The sequence below is a fragment of the Sorex araneus genome, chromosome 4 (genome assembly GCF_027595985.1).
Source record: "Sorex araneus isolate mSorAra2 chromosome 4, mSorAra2.pri, whole genome shotgun sequence".
Classification (NCBI taxonomy): Eukaryota; Metazoa; Chordata; class Mammalia; order Eulipotyphla; family Soricidae; genus Sorex; species Sorex araneus.
Genome location: NC_073305.1, coordinates 192173322 through 192198344, shown reverse-complemented (window position 1 = coordinate 192198344; position 25023 = coordinate 192173322). Strand labels below are relative to the sequence as shown.

The window sequence follows — 25023 nt, the reverse complement described above, 5'->3', positions numbered from 1 at the left end:
CACCCCACAGTCCGCTCCGCCCGGGCCGCAGCCGGGCAGGCCACGCCCCTCACGCGCGAGGAAGCGGCGCGGACACATAAGCCCCGCCCCGCAAGCCAGGCCCCGCCCCTAACGCGCGATGTCCCACCCCCCCGACTTATAAGTCCCACCCCACCGCGGCAGGCCCCGCCCCACACGCCCGAGGCCCGGGCACTGCAGCCGCAGGTGCCACTTCCCGGACTGCGTCACCTGACGGGCTGGAGGGGGCCGAAGACGGGCGGGGTGGCCCTAGACTGCCCCTGGAGGCCTCCCACGGAGCCTCAAAGACACGACGCGTGTCCTCAAACTGAAGACATCGGAGACACGCTAGTCCCACGCAGGTCGCCCCATCACGTGGCGCTCACCACCTCCACGGGTCAGTGGTACGTGCCCGAGCGCGGGGCGGCACCGCGCCCGGAAGGGGCGGGGCCGGCCGCGGGGGCGGGCCGGAGACCCGGGACCCAGTGCGCGCGGAGAGGCGCGGGGCCGGGGCCGAGACGGCGCTTGCGCCTTAGTGTGCCTGCCTCTCGGCCAACTCGGGGCTGCGGGCACAGCGCGCGAGGGGCGGGAGGAGGGGCCCCGAGTCAGCCCCCCCCTCACAAGGATGGTTCCAGAAGGAAACCGGGCGGACGCGGTCCTGAGGGAACCTGCAAGCCTGGGGCCTCGTCACGTGGTGCAGCGTGCTGCCCCTGACGGTGGAGAAGTATCTGGAAGGGATAAAGTGGCCGACCCGACCCACCCGCGGGTGCGGAGCCCGCGCGAGCCCCCAGCCCCCGACCGGGACGGCGGGAGAGGAGTTCCCAAGGCCGCGCCCCGTGAGGCGGGGGCGCTCCCGCTCTCCCTCCGAGTCATCCTGCTTCGCGTCTCTGCTCGGAGGGACGCGGGGGCGCCGCGGTGGGCGCGGCAGCGAGAGGGGGGCGCTCTTCGCGTGGCGGAACCGCAGTCACGAGGCCCTGAGAGTCAGTAACTCCCATGTGATTCATTTTTAAAAAGGCGAGTCTGCAAAGTCGCGGGAAGCTCCTACTCGGCCGCCCGGCTAGCCCGGCTCTCCCCAGGAAGGGTCCCCGCTGTCCTCTTATTTCCTGTCCCGGGCCGGCGACAGGCCGAGGGGGCGAGGTCGTGCCGTGCGCAGCGCCGCGGGCCGAGGGACGCAGGGCGCAGGCGCGCCCGAGCCCCGCCCCGGTTCTGGGAAGCGCCGCCGCGCACGCGCGCGCGCGCGCCACCGGGCTGGCGGGGCGGGCGGCGCATCCGGGGCCCGCGGTTGCCATGGCAGCGGGGTCGCGGCCCGGCGCGCCGGCGTGTGGAGGGGCTGCAGGCGGCCCGTGAGGCCCAGAACCCGAGCACGCGTCCCGGACGCCGCGGGCCGGCCGGACAGCACCGCGGCCATGTCGCTGGACGCCGGGGAGGCGGCGTCGGAGACGGTGAGCGCGGGCGGCGGGCGGGGCTCCCCTGCCGATATTGTTACCGCATAAGGGCCGGCCGGGTTCGGGCCCGCGCCCGCCCGGCCGCCGCGTCCCGGCAGCGCTCCGGACCGACTCCGCGCCTCGCCGCCGGTGACGGGGCCCACGTGAGTTCCCCCCGAGTCGCGGCCCGGGCTTGGGGGTTCTTGGGCCTCGCCGGACTCTGGGGAGGGCTTCCCGGAGGAGGCGGCGCCGCCCGGGATCCTGGCTCCTGCCTCTCCCGTGCACTTGCGCACGTGGGACACCGGGCGTAGGGCCCGAGAGCAGAGCGGGCAGGTGCAAAGGCCCTGTGGTGCCTGAGAGCGGAGAACCTGGTGCAGGTGCAGGATGGGTTTTAGGCCGGTGAGACGCCCACTCACATTCACCCTCAGGGCGATCTTCCCCGGTTACTGGCTGCCCCGTGTCTCCCCCAGCCCATCCAACCTGTCACCTTCCTGCTGCCCCACAACCAGGCGGGGATCATTTAGCAATGCTGGTGGCCCACCTGGCAGGGGTGCCTAGACCCCCTGGGGACTCCGCTGCCCCGTGTCTCCCGAGTCCCACTTGGCCCTCTGCTCTAGCTTTAGCCACCTTTAGGTCACCCCAGGTCTGCATAACCTCCAGAGGGGCAAAGGAAGTGTTTAAGCTCCTTGACCCCTGAACTGTTGTTGCTCTTTACTGGTGTAAGTGCAGGAGTGTGTGGAGTGAGTGTGCGTGCACATGTACGTGCACGTGTACATGGGTGCGTGAATGCATGCTCATGAGTATGTGCATGTGTGATTGCATGTGTGTGAGTGCATGCATCTGAGTGTGTTTGTGAGTGTGTGTTGGGTATGTATGTGTCCTGTGTGGGTGTGTGTGCTGGTGTCTCATGTTCTGTTTGACTGCACTGAGAGCGGGATAAGCGTGGGGACACTGGTTCAGGGGCAATGCCCTCTCTCCTGAAGGACACTGCGTGGGGGGGGGGCCTCCTGGCTCAGTGCCACCTCGTGTCTTGCACCTGGCTACCGAGCAGTGGCTTAGTCCATAGTCTGATACCATGGCGCTGATGAGATCTGGGGACCTGTGCCGTTTGGGTGGATGGAATTGTCACAGGCAACCCCAGGCACCCGGAGGGCTCCCTGGAGAAGGGGCTGAGCTGGCGATGGTTTCTCTGACGGTGGGCCTGAGAGCACCTGCTTTGGCAGCCTCTGCTACCTGCTGTCAGTCCCCTTGGCCTGACTGCCCCGGGCTGTGGCTGTGCAAGAACATTCTCCCCGAGGTGATCCCTGGGGCCGTACTCCAGTGCTGAGGAGCTGCAGCCCCAGTGGGTAACTACCCCAGAAACACAGTACCTCTGTCCCACAGCCCGCATTGTCACGTGGGGGAAGCATGCCAGCACCAACGGCTGCATGCAGTGGGGTCAGTGGAGGCCCTGGCCCGGGGAATTCTGCATGCACAGTACAGCTGGACGTCCCCTCCTGCAGCCTCCCAGGCCACGGGGACAGTCACACCAGCAGGCTCCTCACACCACACTTAGAAGGGGCTGAGAAACACTGACGTGAACTATGGCCAGATCTTTCCAGAACCGGCAGCCCGGCCCTCAGTGACCGTCACCTGCTCCGTGGGCCCGTCCCTGCCTCCGGGCAGATTCCAGCTGCATGGGCGCGCGTGCACGCCTGTGTGTGTTGCTGGAGGGGGGATACGCACAAGCTCCCCCGATCTCAGGCACTTGCTGTGCTGGTGAGGGACAGTCACTGAGTCTGGGGCATGAGGGTGCGGGGGGAGAGCCTCACCTCACCCAGACAATCGTTCCCTGGCTGAAGGTCCGGGTCACTGCGGGAGGCCTGGTCCCAGAACGATTCCCAGGTGCCATCGTCTCCACAGACAGGCAGTGCTGGAGCCGCCTCGCGTCCCCGGGAGCTGAGGGCAGGGATCGCCTTGGACTCCTCCCTGGAAGAGGCACCAGGCCGTGGGGGGGCCTTCGCGACTGTTCTTACCACCTGGTCTTGCTCTCAGAGGGGCCGCCATGCCCCAGGGCTCTGAGGAGAGGACGAGGAAGAGTGGCCGGGGCGTGGCCGGGTATCTGTTCCAGTCCTTCTCCCCCTTGGGAGTGCTAGGCTGCCACTGCCACGGGCTCTAACCGTGTGCCTCTGCCCCCAGGGAGATGACAGTCTGTCTGCGGTCACCTTCGAGTCTGACTTGGAGACGGTGAGTGTGATGTATGTCCCCACATGTATGTCCTGTGCATGTGTGTGCACGTGTTCCAACTGCATGACATGCCCCCTATTCCTGGCCTGTCTTCTTTCTTCCAGAAAGTAAAGAGAAAAAGTTTCCGCAAACCCTCAGCTGCATCGCCAAGTGAGTACAGCCCGGCACGGTCTGCCCAGCGGCACGGCTCCCGCCCACGGGCTGTGTGTTGTCATGGGTGTGGGCAGGGCGCTGCGCCTCAGGCCCCACGCAGCCACTTGTGCCCCCGTCCCCATCCCAGGCAACACCTGCGCCTTGGCTGTCGTCAAGTCACATCACCCTTGGGACATTTAAAGTGCCGGGAATAGGGACGGGCCCCTGGGCAGGAAGGCCACCTACCGCATGTGTGTGGATGCTGTACCTGCCCCAGATACTGCAGGGGCGGGGCAGGGCAGAGCGCCTCAGGCAGCATCCGGGCTGTCCCCGAGCCCTCAGCTGGGCTGGTCCTTACCCTGATAACTCTGGCCCACAGCCCCCTCCTCACTGCACCGCGCAGGGCTCTATTGCAGCCTCTGCTGGGGGCTGCGGGTCCAGTGCACAGTGGACAGGCCCATGCAGCCAGCTGGAGAAGCTTCTGGTCTCCCACATTCTGACACACACTTACCTCATGTCCTCAAAAGATAATGTGATTAGGAAGAGCATTTCTGGGGCCAGAGAGAGCTCAGCGGGCCGGCAGGGGCTTTGTGTGCTGAGGCCCAGGCTTGATCCCTGGACCCCAGAGGGGACCCTGCAGCTCTAATGGCCATAGGCACCTCCAGGGATTGCTCCCCAGCCTGAAAGTAACATTAGTAGGAAAGGAAGAATCTCTGGGCTGGAGAAAACTCGGAGAGATAGGACAGTGGGCGTGCACATAACTGACCCTAGTTGATCCATAGCACCACATATGCCCCCCAGACGCCACAGGAGGGGAGGGCCCCCAAACTGCTGGGTGTGGCCCCAGAATAAAACCAAAGGTAAGTAAAGGAAGCTTGTACGCGCTCCTGTACCAGAGCAGCAGAGCGGGCCGCAGTTTGGTGCCTGGCCTCCCTCTTGTCCGTGTGGCTCCGCTGTCCCTTGGGCCATGGTGTATCTTGGCTGTCCTGTTGCAGCTGGCGTTGGGAGTACAGAGAGCCACGTCAGATCCTCTCTTGACAGAGCCTCTTCTAATTTCTGCAAGAGCCAGAGTCGGCCTCATGGAACTCAGCGTGGCCAGTACCCCCAAACCATGACGGATGTGGGGTGCTATGAACATGTGGCACCTCACCCATCCCTTTCAGTGCCCACCCCTGTGCCCATCATGATCTCCGGGCACATGCTGTGTCTCTGCCCCAGCTGTGGCTTCCTGGCTTGGTCTCGCCTGCCCCAAGCTCTGTGTTCAGAGCCCAGGGGAACCGGTGGTAGTGTCCAGTGTTGAGTGTGGCCACTTATCCTCGCATGCTGCGCAGGCACCAGTGTCCCAGCATCCATCTGTGTTGGTCTCGTGCCAGCCCCACGTCTCTCCCTCAACCCTCCCTCATGTCTTCCTGTCAGCGGTCTGACATCTCCTGAGGTGAGGCTCGGGGTCACTGGGGCCATGAAGCCAAGGGCCTGCGAGTAGCTGTAGTTCTGCTGGGGAGGATCCCAGTCCTGGGACCCCCCTCACACCTGGGAAACTCAGGAATGAGCAGGACCAACTTCCACAGATTTGCTTGTATGAATAGGCAGATTTGCCATTTAAAGTATATGATGAGGGGCTGGAGCGATAGTATGGTGGGAGGGCATTTGCTTTGCACATGGCCAATCCGGTTTGATCCCCAGCATCCCATATGGTCCTCTGAGCATTGCCAGTAGTGATTTCTGAGCACAGAGCCAGGAGGAACCCCTGTGCATTGCCAGGTGTGGCCCCAAAATGAACAAAAAGTATAATTAGGAGCCAGAGCAGTAGTACAGCAGGGAGGGCGCTCACTTTGTATGCAGCCAACCCTGGGTCAGTCCCTGGCACCTAGATGGTCCCCTGAGCACAGAGCCAGAATTAAGCCCTGAGCACCAGGGTGTGACCCGGACACACAAAAGTGTGTGTGTGTGTGTGTGTGTGTGTGTGTGTGTGTGTGTGTGTGTGTGTAGTTATGACTTTATTTTTACGTGCTTTTGTTTTATGTAATTGAAGTGATTACTAGATTAAAAAATAATTTTAAGGGGGTATAGTACCAGTGGGCTGGAGCGATAGCACAGCGGGTAGGGCATTTGCCTTGCACGCAGCCGACCCAAGTTCGATTCCTCCATCCCTCTCAGGGAGCCCGGCAAGCTACTGAGAGTTTTCCGCCTACACGGCAGAGCCTGGCAAGGTACCCCTGGCGTATTCGATGTGCCAAAAACAGTAACAATAAGTCTCACAATGGAGACGTTACTGGTGCCCACTCAAGCAAATCGATGAAAAATAGGAAAACAGTGCTATAGTACCACCAGCAGGTCAACTTGTACCTGTGAGGCAACTGCATCAACAGCCTGATGGTGTCTTTAGGCTTCCTGGTACCCAACATTGCCATTCTGCCTTTGGCTGGACCCCAACAACTTGGGATCAAGTTTACCAAAAAATTAAATGGCCAAAAGTTAGGTGTGTGGGAGCCATGCCCACAAACCACCTCCAACTCAGCTATACAAGCTCATTTATGAGACCCATAAATAAATCTCAGAAGAGGGTTGGAGTGATAGCACAGTGGGTAGGGCATTTGCCTTGCACGCGGCCAACCTGGATTCAATTCCCAGCATCCTATATTGTCCCCCAAGCACCGCCAGGATTCGGTGTAATTCCTATGCATCACCGGGTGTGACCCAAAAAGCAAAAAAAAAAAATGATCAAAAGCACATTTAATCTCAGACCCACCTGGTTGTGACTGAATACACCAAGGGTAAGTCATGTCAGCCTGGAGCCCGCCCAAGCAGAGCCTCCAGCAGCCGCTTGCTTCCACATTCCAAAACCACTGTCATATCCCCAGCCTGACTCCACCGTCTCAGGATGGACCTCACAAAGATGCAGTCTGCTGGAAACTCGGGTATGCGGGTTTTGTGACTGAAATCTCCAGGCTTTCTCGGACTTGGAAGCACTGGCAGTCACCTCCAAGAACCAACTCCAGCACCACCATGTAAGCTCTACTACCGGCCTTGCTTCAGAGACCCATAAATAAATCTTGAAAAAAATCAAAAGCCGTAGTTAATTCAGACCCGCACATGGCTGAGAAGACCCGGGTAAATCAGTAGGGGGGCGGGGGGCGGTTGGTCAGCCTGGCAGCCACTTGCTCCCACAGTCCAAAATCGCCACCATACCTGCAGCCTGACTCCCACCATCTCAGGATGAACCTCACCAAGATATAATCTGCTGAAAATTCGGGTTTGTGGGTTTCGTGACTGAAATCTCTAGGCTTTCTCAATGTTGGGATGGGCTACCTCCCCCCCCAAAGCCCTAACAGTTACATCCACACCCCAAAGAAGCCACCCAGTTAAAAAGCTACTCCAGCCTTACTGTCCCAATAAAAATAAGTGTCCTGAACAAACACCGTGATCTCTTAATACGTTTTTCAAACCATAATGCACAAAAGGAAAAGGAGAGAGTAAGAAGGAAAGTGCCTCCCATAGAGGGAGCTGGAGGGGGGTGGGGGGAAACAGGAGGCACTGGTGGTGGGAAATGTACTCTGCCGGAGAGATGGACGCTGGATCACTGTATGATACCCAGTTAGAACAGCTTTGTCACGGTCTATCTCACAGATGTTCAATTTTAAAAAACTAATTTTTAAAAATTTTTTTGTTTTTTGCTTTTTGGGTCACACCTGGTGATGCACAGGGCTTATTCCTGGCTCTGCACTCAGGAATCACCCTTGGCGGTGCTCAGGGGACCATATAGGATGCTGGGAATCGAACTCAGGTCAACCGCGTGCAAGGCAAATGCCCTACCCACTGTGCTATTGCTCTAGCCCCCAATTTTAAAAAACTTTAAAAAGTAATGTGGAGCTCATGCCCAATTCAATCAGCTTGATCAATGGCTGACTAAATAGCAGTATTCCTACATTTAAAAAATCATTGTACTGGAGCAATAGCACAGCGGGTAGGGCCTTTGCCTTGCATGCGGCCAACCCAGGTTTGATTCCAGCATGCCATATGGTCCCCTGAGCACCGCCAGGGGTGATTCCTGGGTGCAGAGCCAGGAGTAACCCCTGTGCATCGCCAGGTGTGACCCAAAAAGGAAAAAAAAAATTATCCCATTGATCATCGATTTTCTCGAGCAGTCTTAGTAATGTCTCTATTCGTCCTAGCCCTAAGATTTTAGAAGCCTCTCTTTACTTGTCCTTCCCAACAGCGGCCGCATTGTAGGCTCTTTCAGGGTCAGGGGAATGAGACCCATCATTGTTGCTGGTTTTGGCATGTGAATACGCCACAGGGAGTTTGCTAGGCTCTCCCATGCGGGCAGGAAACTTGGTAGCTTTCCAACTTACCAGGTTCTCTGAGTCTATAAGAGGCCAGTCCCGATTCGAGCAGGCTTGAAGATCTCAGTCCCGGGTCCCACACACCTGGGTTCCTTTGCCGGTTCCTTCATGTGTGAGGCTCATCGGAACGTGTGGAAAGCGTCCTTGAGCATGGCTGTGGCTGGGTTCCAGAGGTCTTCAGCTGTGGGGGCTCTGCTTAGAGCAGGGAGGGAAACTCAGACCACCCCCTCTGAGGGGCCCCGGTGAAGACAGCCAGGCACGGGGGCAAGAGACTGCGTGTATGAAGAGTAAGAAGAAGAAACCATACAGATGTAGCACTGTCCTCCCATTGTTCATCGGTTTACCCGAGTGGGCACCAGTAACGTCAACATTGTGAGACTCGTTACTGTTTTTGGCATGTCGAATACGCCACGGGTAGCTTGCAGGCTCTGCTGTGCGGGCAGGATACTCTCGGTAGCTTGCTGGGCTCTCCGAGAGGGACAGAGGAACTAAACCTGAGTCAGCCATGTGCAAGTGGCTGTGCTATCGCTCCAGCCCATACAGATGTAACAAAAAATACCTTGGGGCTGGACTGAGAGTACAAGGGGTTAGGATACCTGCCTCGGAACCGGCTAACCTGGGCTCAATCCCCAGCATCCCACAGGGTACCCTGAGCCCCATCAGAATCGATCCCTGAGAGCAGAGCCCGCTGCACCTGAGCACCTCCAGGTATGGCCCAAAAAACAAAAAGAAAAGATGTCCTAAGTTACTGCAGTTTCTGCACCTGGCATGAGGTCACAAATGGCACCCAGGTCATTTCTGTTCCCCTTTCTCCACCAGAAGCCCCAATTCAGGCTTGTCAACAGGTGCCGCCAGCTGCGGCCTTGGGCTGCCGACCCATCTCTGGCATTAAGTGTCTCTCCCTAAACAGCACTGGGATATTACATCACATCCCAGATTCATGAGTCTTTCACAGAGAAATGATAAGGATCTCAAATTGTTTTCCTTTCCTGCTTTCTGGGCTGCTGATGTCTATTTTCACTGTTCCCTACAGTTAGCGTTAATTTTAAAGTAGTTCTTGCATTTTATAGCCCAAAAATAGGGCCCTAACAAGTTCACTCTTTCTCTCCTGCTGGTCTAAAGCGTTGCACTGCCGCATGGGAAGTCAGGAGGTTGGTGATGCAGAGAAGGACATGGAGTTGTGGGTTCCTGGGTCTGACTTAGATCGTGGCGGTGGTGGGGATCCACGTGTCCACTGGTCACGTCTCCTTTTCACAAACCGTCGGCAGTGGCAGCTGTGAGGTGGCTCTGCCTCTGGGGGCCCTTGCCAGGCACCTGCTGATGCCGCCCAACCCCGCCTTGGCATTCTAGAGTCGCCTTATCAGACGAGAACTAGGAAAGTGGCGTCCTGGAGGCCCCTGAGGGCAGCAGCCAGCATGCCTGTCGGGGCCCGAGCGTCCCTGACCCCCCAGAAGCTATGGCTGAGCAGCTCAAAGCAAGGTAGTTGCCCCCAACTCCCACGGCAGAGGGGTGGGGTGCTGCTCTGGGGGCTGCCTGCCATTTGTGCTGGAGCCCCTGCGCTTCCCCTCCAGCCAGCCTGGCCCAGCCCTTGAGGTCAGACCTTGCCTCAGAGCACCCGTGGACCAGCCCCCCCAGGGACACTCCCGACCACCTGGTAGAAGCCCTCAGGATGAAGAGGGCCACCCTCCGGCGGTCTGCCAGCAATGGTGAGTGAGCCAGGCCGGGCCAGAGCAAGGTCCCACTGCCCCCACACTTTGCTGGTGCCCCTCCCTGAACGTGGACCCCCCAGCGCCCAGCACTTATTGGGTGCAGGGCTCAGGCCTGGCAGGCACCTACCGGTGTACTCTCCCACCCCAACCGCTCTCGGGGAGAGGCACAGTCCCCTCGCTGGGGTGGGCGCGTCTTGGAGCCAGGCTGCACTTCCGCCCCCTCTCTGCAGGCCACACGCCGGGAACCCCTGTGTACAGGGAGAAGGAGGACATGTATGACGAGATCATCGAGCTGAAGAAGGTAGGGCGCCCTCTTCTCTCCCACCTCGGCAGTGTCGCCAGAGCTCCTGGCACAGGGCATGGGGCCACTCCTTCATGTGTGGGGGGCATAGCCTTTTGCGGGCACCGCCCCCATACATTGCCAGGAAGCCCCTGAACCCTGCGGGGGGCAGACCCTGGGGGCCGCAGCACTTCCTCATCCTCGGCTGAGCATGGAACTGTTGAGCCCCAGGTTCCTGGGTCGCCAGCCCCCCACCCCACCCCAGCCCTGCCCTGCTTGGGAAGCCCCAGGGTCAAAGAATCAAGTCAGTGAAAAACAAGGGGACGGGGTCTTGTCCTTGTGGCAAGAGTAGGCGCTGGACAGCGGCCGAGGCTGGGGACTGGGGACAGGTCAGTGGCCGAGCCTGAGGACTGGGGCGCGGGCAGCAGCTTGCAGTGGGCACAGGTGAGTTGGTGCTCAGGTGCCATTGGTGAGCAGCAGCCAGGCTGCTCTTGGGCTGCCTGGGCGCCGGCCTTCAGGGCAGTTGTGGGTCCTGCCGTCTCACCTGGCACCTCGGATGTGCGCAGCTCCGGGAGCAGTGACCGAGGGGCTGCAGGGCACTGATCACTGCATGCTTGACCTGACAGCATCCTGCTGAGGACATAGAGCTGGGGGATTCCCCGTCCCTCTTGAGTGGGCGTGCCCCTGGCCAGTGCCCCCCTTCCTGCTTCTCGGCCTCAACCTCCAGAGCAGCACTGGGGGGCGTGCTCTGGCACGTCCAACTCTGCCTGGTGGTGCCCAGGCTCCCTGCTGCCACCACAGAGCTGAGGGCCCTCCCGGGACACTCGCCCTCCCATGCCCCTGGGATGACGGCTGCACCCTCACCCCTCCCGGGGCTCCGTGCACCTGAGCTGACTGTGGGATGGACTTCCTGGCCAAGTCTGTGCACAGGGGCGGGGCCGCCCCACTGGACCCAGTTCCATCTCGATGGTCAGTGCAGGGCCGTCACACTCCATGTGGGTATCCGCAGACGCAAGTCCCTGGTGTGTGTCTCAGGTCCAGGTCTCCTGAGTCCCAAGTAGGCCTCTGGGACCCGGGCCCTGCAGCCACAGGGGCCATCACTGCAACCTGAGCCCCCACACACCTCGGAATGGCCCTCTCAGACTCTCCCCTGCAGGGAGTGGGCCCCAACACGTGGCAGTAGCTTCTGGCTAATTCACCTGGAGACCACGAGGCCCTGGTGCAGACTGGTGCTGGGAGTGGTTTGCTGGTGGCTGCTAGTGAGAAGTGGGGCCAGGGGGCCCCTGAGGTGCGCGTGCCCTCACCCTGGTGCATTTCCGATCTCAGACCACAAAACCCATTTTTGTTTGTTTGTTTTGGGGCCACACCCATTGATGCTCAAGGATCCAGTCAGTAATTACTTATAGCAGTGCTCAGGGAGCAGTATGTGATGCCAGGGATTGAACTCAAATCCACTGAGTATAGAGCGAGCACCCCCGCTGTGCTCTTGCTCCAGCGCCAGAAAAGCCTTTTGGTTTTTCGGTTGTTTTTTGTTGTTGTTTGGGTTTGGGGTCACACCCGGTGCTGCTCAGAAGTTACTCCTGGTTCATGCACTCAGGAATTGCTCTTGGAGGTGCTCTGGGGACTATATGGGATGCTGGGAATCGAACCCGGGTCGGCCATGTGCAAGGCAAACGCCCTACCCGCTGTGCTATTGCTCTAGTCCCCAGAAAACTGTTTTGGAAGTGAGAGCACAGAGAGCCCAAATTGGAACTCCCGCAGTCCTCAGAGAGGTAGAATGGCAAACTCAAGCTAGCTGCAGAAATAAAACGAGCTTAGTTTGCTTTCTGCCTTTTTAGTTTTTGTGTTGGGGGCCACACCTGGCTGTGACAGGGATCACTCCTAAGCAGTACTTGGGGGACTGTTTGGGGTTCCGGCGGGAGAACCCAGATGACTGCAGGCACCTTTACCTCGGAGATGAATTCTGTTTGGCACACCTGGGACCCCGCCCTAGCAGTGTTTGGCACACCTGGGACCCCGCCCTAGCAGTGTTTGGCACTCCTGGGACCCTGCCCTAGCAGTGTTTGGCACTCCTGGGACCCCGCCCTAGCATCTCACACATGTGTTCCCCTGTGTGTGGTTGTGGAGGTTGCATTGTGCTGGGGGTGGGAGCCAGGGCCTCACATGCCCCCACCCGAACCCCTGTGACCCAGAAGGAGGGCAACAGACCCTTGCCGTGGAAGAGCTTTCCTGCACATGAGCTCCAGCAGCACCTGTGCCTCACAGTTGAGGGGCATTGGCGCCCCCCAGCAGCCTGGCAGTTTCTCGGGGCTGTGGGGAGAGCCTAGCTGAGTGCTGGACACCCAGTGGCCTCTCCCCGCCCTGAGCCCCATCTCAGCACACGCCATCAGGTATCACCGAGGGCGCAGCAGGTGACCTCCGATCCTTCCACGACACAGACTTTGACTGTGCTATGTCCACCATCTGCATGCATGGGCAGTGCATACGTGTGTGCATGATGTGCACGTGTGCTCCTTTTCCTCTCCAGTCGCTCCACGTGCAGAAAAGTGACGTGGATCTGATGCGGACAAAGCTCCGGCGCCTGGAAGAGGAGAACAGCAGGAAGGACCGGCAGATAGAGCAGCTCCTGGACCCCTCCCGAGTGAGTCCCGGCCCCCACCGGGCGCTGCCAGTGGGCGCGGCCTGACCCGCTTCACTCTCGTCTGCTCCGCAGGGCCCTGAGTTCGTCCGGACCCTCGCAGAGAAGAGGCCCGACGCAGGCTGGGTGAGTGGCTGCAGGGGCCTGTTCCCCAGGACTTGGGGGACTCCCTCACACCGAGAACACGGGTGGCAGGGGCGGGGGGGACAGCCGAGTGGGCCAGCCACCTTGGAGCCAGGGTCCTTCTAGCCTGGCCTGGGCAGCTGCTGTGCTGGGGCAGATGGTGCCAGGCGCCCTGTAGGGGTCAGTGCGTCTCCAGGGGCAGGGGCAGGAGGGCCGGGCCCGCTGCCGGACAGAGATGAGGCTCAGTGACAGTTACTTGGAGCAAGAGGTGCCCCAGCTTTCTTACCCTGGTGTTCCAGTTTGTGGGGCTTTTTTTTTGTCGGGGGGTGGGGGGAACATTTGAGAGCCATATCGGTCCGTGTTCAGGGTACCTTCTGGCTCCTGGCTCTCCTTAGGGATCACTTCCAGGGTGGGGTCTCTGTGGTGCTGGGTTGGTCACAGCAAGGCAAGTGCCTTAGCCCAGTGCTATCTGGCCCACTATGCTCGGATTTTTTAAACTTTTTTTTCTTTTTGGGTCACACCGGCGATGCACAGGGGTTACTCCTGCCTTTGCACTCAGGAATCACTCCTGGCGGTGCTCAGGAGACCATATGGGATGCTGGGAATTGAACCCAGGTCAGCCACATGCAAGGCAAACGCCCCACCTGCTATGCTATCACTCCAGCCCCATGGATTTTTTTTTTTTTTTGCGTCACACCCAGTAATGCACAGAAGTTACTCTTGGCTCTGCACTCAGGAATCACCCCTGGCAGTGCTCGGGGGACCATATGCGATGCTGGGAATCTAACCCCGGTTGTCCGCGTGCAAAGCAAACGCCCTACCCGCTGTGCTATTGCTCCAGCCCCCCCCCCCATGGATTTAAAACTTATCAAAGTTGAGGGTGGAGACATAGTAATGTGGGAGTCCAGAGCACTTGCCTTGCACGCAGCTGACCTGGATTTATTCTCCTGCAACATATATGGTCCCCCGCCAGGAGTGGCCCCTGAGCATCGCTGGGTGTGGCTCAAATGCCAAGCAAATCCAAGTCAAGCTCAGGAAGGTAGACTCCTGCAGGAGGGTCTGCAGGTCACCAAGCTGAGCCTCTGAGGGGCCTGGGGGGAGGACTGGAGTCTTCTCTCACCGTCCACCCGCAGAGGAGGGCTTGCCGGTCTCTGTGGGACTATGCTGCAGCTGCCGTCATCGTGGAGAGTGGGTCAGTGCCTGCGTCCATGCAGGCCTGGTGGGCAGCTTGGGGCAGGAGTGGTGGGCGAGCACCTAGGAACAGCCTGGCGTGGGGAGCAGGGGTAGGTGAGGGGCGAGAGGGGAGCGCCTGCGGGCAGAGCAAGTCCAAGGGGATGCCTTAATCACTCATTCACAGGAAAGCCCATGCCCGCAGTGACCCTCAGTCCGATTAAACAGTGATTTGATCGGTGACTGCAGAGAAAGACCAGTGCTGCTTCTGGCTGGGTGGGGTGGGGTGCAGGAGGAAGGGCACTGCAGGGCGAGGGATGTGGACAGGGTGATCTCCGGGCAGGTCATCAACGGGCTGAAGCAGCGGATCCTCAAGCTGGAGCAGCAGTGCAAGGACAAGGACAGTACCATCAGGTGGGCTTCGGGGCCAGTGGACACCGCTCTGGGACAGCCAGGGCACGCTTCCCCTCCACACCCTTCAGGGAGCGCTTCCCATTCCCCGCCAGCATTCCCCTCCATGCTGTGGGGTGATGCAGGAGACACCCTGTAGAACGAGCCACTGAGGGGTGCCCACACCAGGCACCAGCCGCGGGTGCCGTCCCTGCCTGCCAACCCTGGGCTTGCCTCCTAGCAAACTGCAGTGTGACATGAAGGCCACCAACCTGGAGGAGATGCGGGTCGCCATGGAGACATACTACGAGGAGGTGTGCCTATGGTGGGCGGCTCTCACGGGGGTCCCCCAGTATGCCCCCCACTCGCTCTGACATGTGGCCGGTGGCCTTTGCAGATTCACCGTCTCCAGACTCTGCTGGCGAGCTCCGACACGACGGGACGGAAGTACGCACCTCGAGTCCGCAGCGCACGGTCAGGGTGTGATGTCTGGGCGTGCTGGGCACCCAGGGCTGCTCAGCCTCTGTGTTGGGCTCCCGGGCCTGCCGTCCAGCAGGGCTTCCGGGGGACAGCCCAGGCGGTCCAGAGGACAGCACTGGGGGCCGCGGCTCAGCAACTGTCGCTGAGCGTTTTGAGCTGTGTCTATGGGAGGTTGGGGTGTCCCCGTTGGCCCCTGGCGGCCATGCCAGCATTCTGCACTCAGACCCACAGCAGCCCCCATGCCCCTCTGCCATGGTCGTGTCCCTGGGCACAGGGCGGAGTGGAGCGCCCTCTGTGACAGCGCGTGTCGTGGACACTCCTGCCCGCAGCATCTGGGTCCACAACTCCTGGGGTGGGGGCTCCCGGGGCAGAGGTTTGTCCCCATGGGCTCGGGGATGCTGCTGGTGGCCTGACTGCGTCTTCCACTCAGGCTGCCCGGCGAGAAGAAGGCGGGTCTCAGGAGGCAGAAGAAGGCAGGGACGGCGCTGCTGAGCCTGTCGCGGAGCGTGCGGGAGCTGACTGAGGAGAACCAGAGCCTGAAGGAGGACCTGGACCGCCTTCTCAGCAGCTCCCCCACCGTCTGCAGGGCAAAGGGTGCGGGCCGGGGACAGCCAGGGGTGGCACTGAGGCCGGGGCAGCGGTTCTGCACTACACATGGGTTCTGTGGGGTGAGGACAGGCCGGAGGGGAGCCAGCGTGCCTCAGCGCCCTTCCTGGCCTCCCCTCAGGCTACGTGGAGTGGAGCAAGCCCCGGCTACTGAGACGCATCGCCGAGCTGGAGAAGGTGAGGCCCCTGCGGGCAGCCACACCTTCAGGCAGAACATTCGAGATTCAGTGTTTCCTCTGTCCACCCCCACACCCCTCCCCAGCTGGGCCTCTGGGCCGGCTCCCAGATGGCCGTCCCTGGCCGTCCCTTCCCCGTACTCCACACATCCTGTAGCCAGGTCAGCGTAGTTGGCATGGGCCTGGCAGCACGTGGGAAGCAGCCCAAGAAAGGGTGTCCAGTCACCTGCCCTCACCCTGCCTGGACCCAGCCCCCTCCGGTTACTCCAGAATGGGAGTCCAGGGCCAGCCTGTCAGGCCACTGGACACACACGCACACATGCATACGCACACACGCACGTTGTCGGCTGTGGTCTCTGTCCTGGACTTCCTGCGTGGAGCACGAAAGCAGCAAACACACCTAACACATCTGTGCGGCCTCCAGAAGTTAAGTCCAGTGGAAGCGTCCAAGTCCCACGCGCCTGACCCGCCGGCCCCCTCGGCCTCCAGCCCCGCCGCACATGGGCAGTCCGAGGAGACGGAGCGTCTGCGCAGCGCCGTGAAGAGCCTGCGGAGCGAGCGCAGCGCCCTGCAGAGCCAGCTGCTGGAAAAGGAGTGCGTGAGGCGGGGGCGGGGGGGATGCGGAGGGCCCTGAATCCGGAGGGATTTCAAAACCTGGTCTAGGGAAAGGTTGCCCTGGGCTGCACCTCGGCCGCGTGACTGCAGGTGGCTCCCCGCCCTGACTCCGGTCTGTGTGTCAGACACGGGCGCCCCCCATGCTTGGCCCTGCTGTCCGCAGTCTTTGTTTCGTCGGCCGCTGACATGCAGCCGTGTCTGCCCCACGGCAGCTAGCCCAGGTGTTTTCTGGGGATCCGGGAACCCCCCACATTCACAAATGTGGCACCTTCCCTGGGTGTGGTCAGAGTGGTGAGGCCTGGATCCCCGTGTCCCAGGAGCCCCTGGCCCGGGCCACGGAGCTCACGGGGGCACAGAGCAGTTGGCTGGAGGCGCCTGGTGTGCCCAGCACCTGCCCTGCTCAGCTGGCCTGGTCTGTGCCCGTGTCCAGCGGGGAGGTGCGGCAGCTGCTGCAGACCAAGGCGGACCTGCAGAGGGAGCTGGACGCCCTGAGGGGCGGCGAGCCGGGGAGCACACAGCAGGAGCAGGCTCTGAGGTGAGACCCAGTAACCACGTAGATGCTGCCCACTGCACAGCGGGAGGCCATTAGCCAACCCAGGTTCGATCCCTGGCATCCCATATGGTCCCTCAAGCACCAGCAGGAGTGATTCCTGAATGCAGAGCCAGGAGTGATCCTGAACATCACTGTGTATCACCCAAAAACCAAAAAGTAACAACAAAAAAACTTTAAAATACACAAGTGAATTTTAGGGTACAGGAATTTATATATGAAAAAGTGACCAAATGCAGATTGGACACACCGGGCTGACTAGAGATGCGGTCTCGGGAAAGGCAGCCAGTCTCCGGTGGGGGCTGGGAAGGGCAGAGCCCCCTCTTCCTGTCCCTCCATCGCACTGTCCCTCCGTACCCCGTGCAGTGGGCAGTAGTGCCGGCCCAGGTCTCAGCTGCGTCTCTTCTGTCCCCCAGGCGGGAAGTGCAGACGCTTCTCAGGAAGGTCCAGGCGCTGCAGGAAAGGGTCACAGCAGAGCACGAGGAGCCTGTGGAGGGGCCCCCTGAGGTACCAGCGGGCACGGAGGGGCATGAGGGGTCTGTGGGGCCTCCTGAGGTACTGGGCGGGGGCTATCCCGTCTTAGGGATGAATGGGTCCCTTTGGCAAGTACTGCTGTGGGGACCCTGAACAGCTCCGCTCTGTACGTGTAATATGCTTGTCCCTGGGACCAAGGCCCCAAGGCTGACGGGTACACGGGGCCATCAGGTCTCCACTGACGGGGTCAGGCAGGGCCAGACAGGGCACTCAGCCCCAGCACACGGCCACCATCTGCCCTACACGGCGTCCCAGGGAGCAGACAGTGAGCAGGGACTCCTGCCGGTGGCCCTTTCCCCGCTGCTCATGCTGAGAGGGAGCCACGGGCACAGCCAGGGGACGAGGCGGCGCTCAGCAGTAGTGGGGCCCCCAAGCTGAGGGTCCCCAACCCCAAGAGAGTTCTGACCCCAGGGGTGCCCCCAGACACATGGGCCCTGGTCGCTGAGCCGTCTGACCCCCGCAGGTACACTGAGATTCAGTGTGGGGTGCCCAGGCCGCCCTGCCCACCAGCCTCTCCCCTTCCTCCTCCAGGCCCCAGAAGAGCCCTGCGCGCCCTCTCTGCCCCGCGCAGCCGACTCCGGGCCCAGCACCTTGTCTCGGCCTCCCTCGTGCTGCTCTGATGGCCGGCAGGACGCAGCCGCCGGGACCCTTCAGGCCCACTGGAAGGCCCACAGACACGAGGTGGGCTCCGGGCGCCCCACAGACATGAGGTGGGCCCCCAGCCCCCACACACTGGCCTGCACAGACCCTGGGATTCGAGGGGCAGGAAGAGGTGCAGCCCACGCACGCATACACATACATACACACACATGCACATGCATACACACACATGCACGTGTACAAATGCACACACGGCAGGCAGCTGTTGGGCTGGTCTGAATAGCACCTCCGGGAAGCCCTCCCACAAGGCCACCGGGTTCTCTTCGGGTGGGTGCCCTGCGCCCTGCTCTGCGTTCCTGTCCAGCTAACAGTGGAGCTGAGCTGCGTAGGGGCCACCCTGGTGTAGACTCACTCTGTTTCAGGAGGGACAGACCCTCGCAGACCAGGTGAGCAGACAGCGCCGCTCTCTGCCTTCTTGGACCCTGTGGGTTGGCTTCCGCGTGCCCCAGAGGCTCTGGCCAACTTGGGTCCCCGACTCCTGACCGAGGCCCCAGCACTGCAGAGGCTCTGGGCTGGCCTCTCCCCAGGAGCCACCAGAGGGCGCCTTTTGTGCGTGAGGATTACAGGTCCCACACCCCTGCACTCGGGCCCTCACGCAGCACTGAGGGTCCCCTGGGCAAGGATCCGGGAGCAGCCCCAACACAGAAGCCTCACTCCTGTGCATGTGCACGAGCTCACACCCGACCCTCAGCCGCCTGCTGCAGACTCACGGCCCTTCTGGAACCTTCCCTGTTCACCTGGGAGACACTGGGTCTCGAGCACTGCCCTGGCAGCCGCCTGTCTGCTGCATGGCATTTGTCCCTGCCCGGGGCTTCTGACGGCTCTGGTTAGAGCCACAGCCTCCCCTCGCTTCCAGGCCCGGCCCCCCACATGTGCCGGGAGAGGGGGTCCCCACATGGCCGAACACCCCTGGGTGCCACCTGCGCCCCAGCCTCGCCCCCTCTCAGCCTTCAGGCCCTGGGCTCCCCCGAGAAGAGAGGCCCGGGGAGGGCGGTGGCCGCCCTGGAGCCTTCCCTTGTGGCTCCCGGGAAGGTCCCTGTGCTGGCAGCCCCGGGCCCCTCCCGTATGCCGTGGGCAGGGCACTGAGCAACCCGGTGGGACGTTTCCCTCCTTCCCCCGCACACTGGTCTTCTGTGGGTCTGCGTCTGGCTGACTCACTCCGGGTCTGTGGGTGCTGCTGCAGGTCCCCCCTGAGCCCCCCGCCTCCTCCTCCCTGCAGGCGGCAGTGGTGCTGCAGGCGGCCTTCCGGGGGCACCTCGCACGCGTGAACCTGCTTGCCGGCACCACCATGCCCCAGCGCACCAATTCACCGCGTCTCCCTGCCAAGGTGATCACACCTGCCTGCGCCCCACGCAGGCACCCAGACCCAACGTCCCACTGTCATGCCCTGCCCAGGGCATAGCAGCCTCGCCTCGGTGCCATGGCAGTGGGCAGCAGAACAGGCCTCAAGGAGGCACCCGCTGTCTCCTGCAGAGCCCCCAGGATCAGGGCCAGGAGGAGGCCGTGACCATCATCCAGTCCGTCCTGCGGGCACACCTGGCTCGGGCCGGGCCCTCACCCTCTCCGTGCAGGTAGGCACGACCCCCTGAGCCCCTGGGAGGGGGCAGTCTGCAGCACCTCACTGGGGGAGCCAAAAGGCAGGAGACGCTTCCTTCCGCAGCACTGCCAGCCTGGGGGCTGTCCCCAGCGTGTCCCAGAGGAGACCTGCCATAGCCGCATCCCCGGAGCTCCCCCTGGCCAGCCTCGAGGCTGCTGGTGAGCTCCTCCCTGTGCCCTGTGGCCAGCACCTCCGGGTCTGGGCCGACCTTGTAGGCACCCCCCGGCTCTGTCCCCAGTGGACAGGACAGGACAGCGAGCCTGGCAGGCTGGAGTTGGGGCCAGCCCTCGCCGTGGGGGTCCACCTGCCTGTTGGTCGTTCCTGGGAAACATCCTGGAAGGCCCGGCCCGACCACACCCTCCCCCAGGGCCTCGTCCCACATCTGTGGGGTGAGCAGCTGTGCGGAGGGAGACTGCTCGGGCCGCGTGGATGGCAGGGACAGGTGGGGGGTGCCGCTCACGGTACCCGGGTAAGCTGCGCGTCCCGTGTCCCTCCAGGTGAGGATGGCGAAGTGAGCAGTGGCCAGACGGCGAGAGGCTCAGCCTGCCCTGGTGAGTGGCCCGGAGAGCCACAGGCTCCCCAACCCCCCACACCTGGGGCTTCTCTCTAGCGTGGCTCTCGCTGGGAAGCGTTGACCTCGGGTCCGCTCCGAAACCTGCTGTAGGCAGCAGGGAGCAAAGTCCCTGGCCAGACACATGGGGCAGCCCTACGCCGAGCCCTGCCTGCCACCTGGCCCGCCGTGCCAGGGCTGACAGGCTCTCAAGCTGCCCCTTTAGTCCTGCTCCATGTGGCCTGTGACGGAAGCCAGGGGTGGGTGGCGGAGCCTAACCAGGCTGCCCCCGGGCTGACAGGAGACGCCACACGGCCCAAAAGCCCTTTGCCCTGCAGCACTGCCTGGTGAGGGACCTGGAGGGGAACCGGCCTGTCTGCCCCAGCCCAAGCATGCAGGGGCGAGGGTGTCTGCGCTGTGCAGGGGCGGGGGACATGGTGCCTTCGCACAGCATCGGTCACGCTCCCTCGGCTCGGCGGGCCCGTGGCAGCGCCTCAGGAAAGCCCCGGCACGAGAGAAGCCGCCCAGCCTCCCCGCGCCCCGAGTGAGCCCTCTGCTTCCTCTCAGGCTGGCCCGCGCCCTCAGACAGTAGCAGCTCCGACGATTCGGACGAGGTGGTGATGCCGCCCCCGGTGCCTAGGACAAAGACCACCGCCCTGGCCTAGCCCTGCCGGCACCCCCTCGGGCCAAGGCACAGAGATGCGCTGGTCTGTGATTCATGAAGAGAAGAACAGGACTCAGTTCCACCGCGCACCTGCGGGTTTTCTCTTGCTTTCTGCTCATTTGGGTCAAGGAACCCCAGAGCCTTTGTCCCAGCCTCGGGCCATGTCAGGGCCCGGGCAGAGGGGCACCTGCAAAGCCCCCTTCTCCTGGGGCCGGGGTCTGGGACAACTGGGAGGCCGCCTGGCCCCGCTCGCCCCAGAGCTGCCCCTCCTGTCGCAGCCCTCTGGGAGAGCATGGGTGAGGGGGCGGGGTGGGCCATGCCAACCCCAGATGGGCCCCAGGTTTCTCCACTCCCCGGACCGACCTGCCCCTCGACCGTCCTCTCTGCTCCCCGCTCCCTGTGCTGCCCCAGGGGCTGGTGGGCTCTGCCGTGGGGCAGACCAAGTCTGAAGTCTGGATCACAGGGCGGGGGGTGCTGGGGGTGCCGGCCTTGCTCAGACACGAGCTGGGCGCAGCTCCTAGCACTGCGGAGTGACGGGAATAAACTCCTTTGAATCTGGATTAGGAGTAGCACGTTTGCTTTGAACTCTGGAGCAGGGCGGGCTGTTCCCCTAGCCTGGCAGTGGGAGCTGTGGCCCGGGGGTGCCGTGAGAACTGTTAAACTGGACGGCACAGGTCCCTCTGCCCTGGACTTCCGCTCCAGAATATGTCCCTGAGAAGTATATGTGCATCCTGGCCTCTGTACATGTGTGCCCTGCCTCATGCACGTGGCCTCGTGTGTACTCACGGTCTGGGTGTGCACGTGCTCTCTCACCGCTCCGCCGTTGGCGCACTTGCACCGTGGTCTCTGCGTGTGTCCGCCCTGCTCTCTTGGACCCCACCAAGTTGTTGAGGGAAACCTGTCTCCAGGCCACCGTCCGAACAGCAGAGACTGCCCAGCCTTGGGCCTGTGTCCCTCCAGCTCTGTCTCCCCTCCTGTCTGGGCATGTGCCCCTGAGCCAGCCCGGCCGGACCAGGCCCCTGTCACCTGGTGGGGCATGCAGGGGGCGGCCAGAGAGGTCCACTGCGCCCTGGGGGACAGGGAGGGGGAGCAGGCTGGGGGGCCTGGCCCTGAGACTGTCCTCTCTCCTCCTAGATGGAGTGGGCGTGCCGCCTGCAGAGCTGCGTGCCTGACGGCCTCGCGGGTGCTGCTTCACATACGGGCGCCCAGGCGGCAATGCAGGGCCGTCGTGAAGATGCCGGCCACCGTGCCCATGGTTCCTGTGGCCTCCCTGCAGCTGAGGAGGGACCCTGGGCAGTGGGTGGGGGATGCTGAGCGCTGCAGGTTACTGTGCAGGACAGGCTGGAGGGAGGGGCGAGGCAGAGACCCCCACAGAGGACTTGGTGAGGCAGCCAGACTGAAGCGATCTGGGTGGTGGACGGAGGGTGGCGCTGCTGTCATCAGCCTCGCTGGGTCCCCTGTGCATGAAGAAGAGGGCCTCCCCTCTGCCCTGGCCTTGCAGAGATGCCTCTTGCCTAGCCCTGCCCTCCTCACCTCAGAGTTTGAGCGGGACCCAGTCAGAGACGGTGACCCCCTGACCCGGGCCTCATGGGTGCAGGTGGCCGGGAGGCTGGGGCACAGGGTCACTCTGAGGGAGGCGACCTGCCCGCCCTCGCTGCAGCAGCTCTGCCCTTGCCGCCCCCCTGGGCTGCGTGAATAAAGTTCCCTCATCCCCACGGCCGCCTGCCTGTGATCCTGCCACACGGCTCCCGGCCAGTCCCCACCTGGCATGTGCCTGGGGCAGCTCTGTACCTCCCCCTCCTCCAGTCTCTGCCTGCTGTGAGTGGGGCCTGTACCTCAAGAAACTCGGAGAGGGGCTGGAGCGATAGCACAGCGGGTAGGGCGTTTGCCTTGCACGCGGCCGACCCGGGTTGGATTCCCAGCATCCCATATGGTCCCCTGAGCACTGCCAGGAGTAATTCCTGAGTGCAGAGCCAGGAGTAACCCCTGTGCATCGCCGGGTGTGACTCAAAAAGCAAAAAAAATAGAAACTCGGAGAGGGTCATGCCCAGCTGTGCCCGTATGGAGCCAGGTGTAGGGCCAAACATGCTAAAGACACTTCCTGCTGTGCACTAGCCAGTCTCTCAGCCTGCGCCACCTTCCACCCCCGCACAGCCCCACCGAGTGCGGTGGGAAGCCGCGTGCTTGGTGGCAGAGAGGACGGTCCGGCCTGCGCCCCCCAAAGCAAAAGGGTGGCGAGTACCCCTCTCCGGATTCCCAGTCTCCCCGGGATCCTCTCCGCTCCTCACCTGGACCCCACCCAGAGACCTGGGGGAAGCCAGGGCCCCAGCACCCCTCTCCGCCCTCCGCCAGCTCATAGGCTGTGAGGCTCTGGGTGGGTGTAAACACCGAAGGGGAGGGGAGCACAGACGTGGAGGCGCAGCACCACGCACCGTCCCCCAGACACTGCCGAGATGCCCCTGAGCACCACTGTCATGGCCCCAAATCTCCCCAGGCCCCGTTGGGGCACGTGCCTTGCCCAGGTCACTCCATGGCTCCTCAAGTGGCGACAGTGGGAGTAATTCCCAAGCACAGGCTCGAGTGCCCCCGAGTCAGGCCCTAGCACCACTGTGTGTTCCAGACAGACGCCTCCCAAGAAACACCCGACGAAGTCCAGCGCTTCTGAAGCCCTTCGGAGACTGCTGCTCGCTCCCAGAGACCCGTGACTTCATTGTTGCTGCACACTGCTGACCACGAGCCACTGTGGCCTCAAACAGCTGCCTAATCGCCGACAACCACCGCACACATTCCAGCCGGCAGAGAGGGTGGAGGGTCCGTCACTGTGTTTCATTGGACAGAGCAGAATCCACACACCCAGCAACAGCCTGGGAAGTTGGGCAGGCTGTGACGTTGCCAAGGAGAAAGCAGGAATCCCCGGGGAAGGGCCAGTCCCACTTCCCAGTCCTTCCTGTCCCCCCCACACCAGGGCCCCCATCTCTCAGGGCAACCCCCTCCACAGGCCCCTGCCCACGAAGACCTTTAAGGCCCTCACACCCAGACAAAAACTGCCTCTCACTAGGGCCAACGCGGACACCTCACACACACGCCAGCGCCAGGCCCACGGAGCATCTCCTGCACATCTGAGCCTTCCCACGGGGAGGGGGGATGGCTCTGGACACAGCGTCCAGGCTCGTGGCCTCTCAGTGAGACGAAACCCCCGCCCCAGGCTGCAGGGGCCCAGGCCCCTCACCAGGAAGGCCGCCAGAGCTCAGCTGGGGAGCCGGAGCCAAGGGGGCGTTTGTCGTGCTGGAGGGAGCGTGGGAGCCCAGGCGCCTGCTTCGGGGATTTGCATTTCTGAGGAGGGAGGCGGCTCCCCATCTCCAGGACTGCGTGCAAGCAGAGGGAAGGGGAGTGGGGCCCCAGCCGGGCCTGGCTCCCGGCCAGCAGGGGGCGGAGGCCTGGACGCTCCCCGCCTGGCCCATCCCCAGCTTCTGGGGAAGCTGCCTGATGGCGGCGGCAGCAGAGGTGAGCCCGGGGCACACAGAGCCAGCCGGGCCCACTGAAGTGAGGGTCCCAGCATGGAGCACCCACCAAGGGTCCCCTGGAAACTCAGGCCTCGTGACATCGATCCCAAACATCTCTGGTCCCTGTCCCACCTGCATGCTATGGGGGGGAGGGGTTGGGGGTGCAGTGGCACTTTGACCTTGGTCCGGAGGGAAACCAGGGAGGGGCCCGCGGGAGCAGCTTCCCAGAGGCCAGTGAGCAGCTCTGGGCAAAGGGCACAGCCTGGTCAGCCTGGGGCCTCTGGGGATGCACCACCCAGCTCAAGGCCAGGGTATGGTCATGAGCTGCAGTCTGAGGAGGGGTCCAGGCCCCCCTGCCCCATGAGACAGGCCACATGTGTGAAGGAACAAAGCCTGTGCTTGGCTCCGAAGCAGCGTTCCGGGGGCGGGGGTGGGGGCAGTGGCAACCTCCCCCAGGAAGGCAGAGGTGGCAGAGGCGAGGTCTGGGCGCAGAGAAACAGGAGGAGGGGAAGTGGCTGCCACAGCCTGCAGCCTATTAGCCCGGCGAGGGGCTGCAGAGGGCGGGGAGACAGTTCCAGGACTCAGGATCAGGCCCTGCTGCGGAGCATCCACCGGCCTGGCCCTCCCCAGGGACTGTGTGAGCCACACCACACGGA

The 25023-nt window shown here is 62.5% G+C and overlaps 1 protein-coding gene across 10 annotated transcripts; it reads left to right on the top strand.

Moving 5' to 3' along the window:
- The first annotated feature begins 158 nt into the window (after positions 1 to 158).
- On the top strand, positions 159 to 22716 carry IQCE (IQ motif containing E). 10 transcript variants are annotated; one of them, XM_055135138.1, is made up of 23 exons: positions 159 to 401; positions 3600 to 3647; positions 3752 to 3797; positions 9473 to 9601; positions 9698 to 9828; positions 10062 to 10132; positions 12639 to 12752; positions 12825 to 12875; positions 14386 to 14456; positions 14674 to 14746; positions 14830 to 14879; positions 15343 to 15506; positions 15640 to 15695; positions 16119 to 16288; positions 16740 to 16844; positions 17276 to 17366; positions 17925 to 18074; positions 18416 to 18439; positions 19273 to 19380; positions 19527 to 19624; positions 19714 to 19808; positions 20148 to 20201; positions 20768 to 21424. In XM_055135138.1, exons 4-23 carry the CDS (start codon positions 9579 to 9581, stop codon positions 20863 to 20865), a joined length of 1797 nt encoding a protein of 598 aa, XP_054991113.1. In that variant the 5' UTR covers positions 159 to 401; positions 3600 to 3647; positions 3752 to 3797; positions 9473 to 9578; the 3' UTR covers positions 20866 to 21424. The 10 variants fall into 10 exon arrangements, 8 of the variants coding, with proteins under 8 accessions (XP_054991113.1, XP_054991112.1, XP_054991111.1 ...); XM_055135137.1 differs by having other exon boundaries at positions 160 to 394; positions 9694 to 9828; XM_055135136.1 differs by having other exon boundaries at positions 160 to 401; positions 9694 to 9828.
- The last annotated feature ends 2307 nt before the right edge of the window (positions 22717 to 25023 follow it).